Here is a 6,723-nt window from a genome sequence, read left to right on the forward strand (position 1 = left end):
CCGCCTCAGACCAACGGTCGCGCTCGCGCTCCCCCTCCCCGCGCCCCTGACGTCACGTAACCCGCCGCCCCTCCCTCCCCGCCCCGCCGCACCCGCGCGCAGCCGCACGCCCCGCTCCATGGCGGCGCGAGCAGCGGCGGCGAGAGGAGGAGCCTCCGCCTTAAGCCCCGCCCTCTCCCGCACGCCTCTACGGCGGCGCGGAGCGCTCAAAAAAGTCCCGGAAGCGAAACGATGGGGATGGAGGCCGGGGGATGGCGGCCGGGGGGTTGGCCAAGGGCCGGTCTTGGGTCGCCTTCGGCTGGGTGAGGGGAGTCCCCGGGGAGGGGGAAGGCCGTGATCCCTCTGGAACCCCCTCTGGCAGTGTAAAGGCTGTGAGGGAACCCAGGGCCGTTTCCTCAGGGGGTCGGGCCTGGTGTGAGGGGCCTGGTGGTATGGGTGCTGAGGAAAAACATTGCGTCACGCAAAGTTGTGAGGATTTCGGCTCCCTTCTCGGAGGGTTTCTGTTGGCAGGCAGGTTCCCGGCTGTAAAATGGTGCCCTGCAGCACAGGCCTGTCAGGCGCCTTCCCGCCTGGGCTCGGGGCGAGGCACCGGGGGGGGGTCGCACACCCCAAAATCTGCAACAGCGTCGCCGTTCTTTCTGAAGTTGAACGTAGAAAAGGACGCGCCGTGCCACGTCGTTAACGTGAGACTACCCCCCCTGACGTTATAGAAATAACCGTGGCCTTTCGATCACGTGTTACAGCTGGGGGGGAAAAACCCACCCTGCTTTTCATAAAATAAACTCCCAAATCAATTAGTTTCCCATTAAAATTGGCTGGCTGTGAATAAAGCAATATTCAGCCTTTCCGTGGGCTTCCGAGTCTGCCAGCTTTGAGAAAGTGCGCTCCTCGCTTGCATTTAATAGGGTAGTAATTGATTTGTTTGCATGATTTATTATTTATAGAATTAATGTATTTGACAATTACCCCAAGAAGAAGGAGGACGTTGAGAATCCCGACATTCCTGAGCGGAGCGGGATGGAAGGGTCATGGGAACAATGAAACGGAGGTTTATTTTAAAGTGTGTCGGGGAAACGGGGGGAAATGGCTTTTGAATTTGGTTTCTAATCTGCTTGGCTTGGATGCTACCGATACACATCCACCGTCAGAGCTGACTGTTGCTCTGCCAACCAAAAAGCGGAACAAATTCGGATGCTCTTCTCTGAATAGTTACAGATGTAGCCGGGCAGATGCAAACGCCTTTTCTCTCTGCGGCTGCTGTTGATCGCTGAACTGTTTTTTTTTCACAGTGCAAATCAAAGGCCAGGACTCTGCTGGGTTCAGGAGTCTTTCCCCCTCCAACTATGTGTGTTTTTCGAACTCGGTTTAATACCAACGCATTGGGCTAAATGCTGCGGAGCAGCTGCGGTGAGCCTGAGGCTTCACCTTTCCACCGAAGTCCCTCGTAAGCATTCAAAGAAAGTGCTTAGAGCCCTGGTTCTGCAATGGGGTGTATTTAGGAAGAGCCTTTTCACTACCTCAGAGTGCTGCTGGAGCCAGTGGGAATCCGTCCAGGCATAATAGACCACCCATGTGGAGCTGGGCCTAAATGTTTGAAGCTCATTCCTCCACTTCCTACTCACGGAAAACTCCCAGCGACTTTGATATCTCTGTGGGGAGTTCAGGATCGGGCCTTTGGTGAGCAATTTACAACCTCTCTGTAATTCAGCATTGCGATTTGCACTCCCGGGCTGCGAGTGCTGACGCTGTCCGTCTGTCCGCTGTCACCCAAAATCGCCACGCTGCGGCTTGTGGGACTTGTTTCCACTCCAACACACTCTCTTCCGCCTCTCCTTTGAGGAAGGGAAAGCGAGTGAGGTAGTAATGGTGCCATTAATTAATGCATTAACAATCAAGGGGGGCTGAGATCCTACCAGACCACCTACATCTCCCTCCAACCTCCATGCAAGATGCTCAGTAAAAGCTGTTCCTTACGTGGATCTGGCTTCCAAAAAAGAGGGCCTGAGCTGGCTTTCTAGAAATAGGGGTACTTTGCCTTAAGCAAGCGAGGAGTTTGCTAATAGGTGACATCTTTTGTGCTGGTTCAGTTCTCTGCTTTGATTCTACAGGTCTGAAATTGGCTCCAAATCACTTTTCCAGGGTCTCTTCTATCACACATACTGCAGCCTTTAGCATCAGCTCTAGCAGCTTGATGCGGCTCGTACGGATGCCACTGGAAAGCCTCTCTTTTCAGCGGGAAGCAGACATCCTTATAAATGGAGTTAGTCTACTGGAGGTGCCTGAATCACTTCTAACATCCATTTTACCAAATTGCATAAAATAGTCTAGTGAAAGAGGTCAAAAAAAAGGACCCTGGGCTTTCATACAAAAGACAAAATGCAGCTCTTGCTTGAAACACCCACAGTTTGTGAAAACACCTAGAAAAAGGGAGTGCCGGATTAATACAAAGCCTGTGAACAATGCAGGAAGAAACTCCTTGTGCTGCGGGAATCATTTCTCTGAAGGGCAGGCTGAACACACAAGGGCAGCCATGGAAAACAGACAAACTGGACCCAAAGAGGAGCACTGAACTAGCGATATCACTCCGCTTGGTCTTCAATATTGAAAATTAAAAGTAGGCTACAAATTTTAAAGGCAACAGTTTTTAATGAGGTTTTCATTCGCACGGCGTATTAGCTGGGTACTAGAAACTAGTCTTTCAGACCACTGTGAAATGGATTTCCTTGTGTGAATAAACAGCGCATGACTGAATTTTTGTGCTTACGAAATAGCCTGGCAAAGGAGGCACATTAGGGCAGGTGGGGCCGGCCCCGGCTAACCTGTTTGAGCCCGGCAACATCGCTCGCTGCTGGAAAATAGGTGTGGGGTTTGTGTCACCCCCTGTAGCCAGCGGTGGGTGCTATCTCCTGGGTCAGTCACCAGTACAGATGCAAAACTGGTGAACGAGCGGAAAGCTGTGTGCACCGGTGGGTCTCAGCTGGACTGATGCCACTGTTTGCATTGCCAAGATGTCGCTTTTCCATTCCTTTCTTTGTTTCTTTCTTTCTTTGTTTCTTTCTTTCTCTATCTTTCTCTTTCTCTCTTTTTCTCTTTGACTGTTTTCCTCTTTCCCTCTTTCTTTGTCTTTCCCTCTTTCTCTTCTTTCTTCCTTTCTCTCTCGTTCCTCCTCTCCCCCTCTTTCCTTCCTTCCTTCTTTCTCCCTTTCTCTCTCTTTCTCCCACTCTCATGCTTCCTTTCTCTCTTGTCCCCATTCTCCATTCTCTCTCTCACACTTCTCCCTTTTTCTTTTTTGCCTGCTCGCTCACTCGCCTTCTCTTTCTTTGACCCCCTGCCCCATTCCGGCCCCCTCACCCCCCATTTTCCCCCCTCTCCTCCTTTCTCCCCATCTCTCCTTCTCTGTCCCCGCTCCCACCGCCCCCCCCCGGCATTACTCCCGCACAACCGGGAGACCCCGGGGGCGGGCAGCCGGTGCCGGTGCGGTGCCGGTACGGCGGTGCAAACCCCTCGGTGTCCCCTGGGGGGCAGCACACGCCGTGTAAACCCCCCCCGGGGCGGGCAGGTGAACATGCCGAGCACCGGCCGCCCCGGGAACCGACCGCGCCGGGAACCGGCAGCGCCGAGCACCCGCCGCACCGAGCACCCGCCCGCCCCCGGTGGGGGGGACACACCGGCGTGGGGAGAGCCCCCCGAGGAGGGAAAGGGGTCGGGTTAGTTGCTTTCGGGTGGTCGCCGAAGGGAAATAAAAGCTGCGGAGGGAAAACCGCCGCCTCCCCCCGCCGGCGGCTCTTGGGGTGATTCGGGAAAACGCCGCTCCCGGGGTTCCCGCAGAGGAACGGAGAGGAAAACCCGCCGTGCCCCGGAGGAGAGAGCCTTTCCCCCCCGTGCTTTTTGCTCTCTCGCTTGAAAGGACTCCTCTCTTTGCGCTCCCCCCGTTTGGAAGCTGGTTATTTTTCCTAATGATGATTTTTATTTTTTTTTGCGCTTTTTTCTTCCTGCAATTTGAAGTTTGGGCTTTTCCCAGCCCCTTGTTTTAAGTCTGTTAAGTTCCCAGCTGCAGCAAGCAAAGACCTATTGCTGCTTCTTGGTTTTCCTGTAGAAATTCATCTCGGTAAAGTTTTCAGCCGAGGAGAGGTAAGATCCGACCAAGGTTATTTCTCGAGAGCGTACCAGGCTTCTAGGAAGGGACAGCTCTAGGACGCCGCGGGGGTGGCTTTGCTCAAGCTTTTGCATTCAAAAATTCCTGCCTTGTGAAGAGTTACGTTGGTTTAAGAAATCCTGTGTGCTTGTGTACGCTAAGCAAACGCCCTAGTTTTTATGAGAAATACGATTTCTTTGAAAGCCGGAGAGAAAAACGCGAAGTCGTTCTCAAATTATTCCAGGGGAAAAAAAAAGAAAAAAAAAAAGAATAAAATGTTTTCTCGATGGCCGCACATTTACATGAAAAATATCAGCAAACTTCGCAGAATTTACTATTTGTTTTCATTAAAAAAAAATCCCCCGGACGTTTGTTCGGTTGATGAAACCCTCCCAGGACACTTACGTTTATTTCCATCAAAATTAAATAACAATTTCGAAGCGTCCGGCGAAACTTCCCAATCAATTTTTCCATCGCAGATCATTTTTAACCGTACCTCCTTGTAGAGGAGCTGCCTCTTATTTTTTATTTTATTTTTATTTTTTTTTTCCCGGGCTATCTCATAAAATCGTTTCCTTTCTTATTAAGAAAATCTCCGGTAATTAACAGCACCGCCGAGTTCCCACGGCCGGAGCCGGCCGCGGTCTCGTCCCCACCGCCCCGGCTGGGAGCGGCGAAGGGACCCTTCGTACCAGCAAAAATCACAATCTGACTTTGGGGCAAAAAAAAAAAAAAAATCTTTGTTTAAAGCCTTACGAAGCCACACAAATTACCAGGAGGGAAAGGCAGAATTACAGTGTAAGAAACCAAAAGATCACCGCTTAGAAATCAGAGCAGGAGCAAGGGGGGAGGCAGCGGGAAGGAGCCCTGCCGAAGTGACAGCTAATTAATTTCAACCTTATCTCGGTCTCTTCGGGCTCGAATCGATTTGGCAGTGACTATTTTTTTTGTTGGGGTTTTGGGGGGTTGGGGGTTTTTTTGTTTTGTTTTTTTTGTGGGTTTTTTTCGGAGCGGGGAGGGGGGAATTCGCCGTTTCCCACCTTCATTTCTTTGCTGGGCAGATCCACGCTTTTTCCCGGGTGGGACAGGGCAGCTCGCAGCAGTTTTCCCAATACCTGAGTTTACACTTGGTCACCATGCGTCCCTAATTGTCCCGCTCTGATTGCCTCTAATGAAATCATTAGAGAAAAGGCAGAGGGGCGGATTTCACAGGCACAAGAAAATCCGCCTCAATGGCCGGAACGAAAAAAAAAAAAGCCACTTAAGTGCGCCCACTGTTTTCTTTAAAAATGAAATGAAATGAAATGAAATGAAATGAAATAAAATACCCTTAAACTTCCCCAAAGCGGCAGAGGAACCCCTGAGCCCCCAGCTGCCACCCACCACCGGGCGATGCAACGTGGGGAGGGGACCCGGTGGCCTTTCCCGGCGCCAGGCGAGGGACCGCAGGGCTATTTCACTTCAATTAAATATATTGAAATAAAGAGGGGGGGGAAAAAAAGAAAGAACCTGCCCGGCACAGGGGCACCGTTATGTCGGCATGACGGGGCGATGCGGGGATAAGCGGGGTGTCGCGACTCCCGCCGTCCTTGAGATCAACCTGGCTCCACAAAAAAAAAAAAAAAAAAGACAAAAAAAAATTAAAAAAAGTTAAAAACTTGGCTTTTTGATGCAGCGCAGAGGGAAGGTACCGCGGGCGAGCAGAGCCCCCGGGCGCCGGCTCCTTTTGGGGCCAAACCGTTAAAATTCTAGAAAGAAAGGGGGGGAGGAATATATATAATTATTTTTTTTTTATGCCTGTTTCTATGATTTCAGAGTAAGGCGGGCGGGCGCGCGCGGGCGCGCCCCCGCGCTCCACCGCTCCCCCCCCCCCCCTCCCCCCCGCACCCCCCGCCGCCTCCCTCCCATTGGCTGCCTGGGCGGGGGGGCGAGCTCCGCCATTGGCGAAGGGTGGCGGCGGAGGGGGCGGAGCCAGCGGGAAGTCAAAAACCGGCCCGGCGGCGCGGGGTGAGTTTTGAAGCTCCGCGGAGGCGGCCGAGGAGCTGGGCGGCTCCGCGCTAAATCCCCCCCCTCCAATACCCCGCGCATCTTTCGCCAGGGGCCCCGAGGGCTCCGGAAGATTTCTGGGCCGTTGTTGTGACAAGAACTGGGTTTCCGCAAGGCTGCGCTTTTTTTTTTTTCCTGCTTTTTTTTTTTTTTCTTTAATAATTCCCTTTTCCTGCGAGAACAGGGCTTTTTTTCCCCCTCCCCGCCCCCCCTCCCTTCTCCCAAACCTTCCCCCCCTTTCCCCTCCCCCGGGCTCCCCGCCTCAGCAGTAGGTGTGTATGCAAGAATCACGGTAATAAGGAGGGAGGGAGAGGCCGCCGGAGACCACCCAGCCCCCGAAGGATGCTGCTGCGGTGCCGCTGCTAGAGGACACGCTGGGATTTAGCTCGTCTCCGAGACTCTCTCTCTTGTCTCCCGCTCTCTCCCTCTCTCCCCTCTTCCTTCTCCGCAGAGGGGGTGCCGGCCGGGGGGGGCGAGGCCCTTCCACCCTCTTCCTCCTCCTCCTCCTCCTCTTCATCTCCTGCCCGGCCGCGGGAAGCCCC

General features: G+C 53.0%; 1 protein-coding gene across 2 annotated transcripts in view; it reads right to left on the bottom strand.

Annotated features, from left to right (window-relative positions):
• MTHFSD (methenyltetrahydrofolate synthetase domain containing) overlaps window positions 1-135 on the bottom strand; it is a 15,148-nt gene extending 15,013 nt beyond the window's left edge. For both annotated transcript variants that reach the window (XM_010579633.1, XM_010579634.1), the window contains exon 1: window positions 93-135. In XM_010579633.1, the coding sequence (XP_010577935.1) occupies window positions 93-120 (28 nt within the window). In that variant the 5' untranslated portion in view covers window positions 121-135. The remainder of the gene's footprint in view (window positions 1-92) is intronic.
• Window positions 136-6,723: the final 6,588 nt, after the last annotated feature.

This window comes from Haliaeetus leucocephalus, unplaced genomic scaffold (genome assembly GCF_000737465.1).
Source record: "Haliaeetus leucocephalus isolate CR32 unplaced genomic scaffold, Haliaeetus_leucocephalus-4.0 Scaffold668, whole genome shotgun sequence".
Lineage (NCBI taxonomy): Eukaryota > Metazoa > Chordata > Aves > Accipitriformes > Accipitridae > Haliaeetus > Haliaeetus leucocephalus.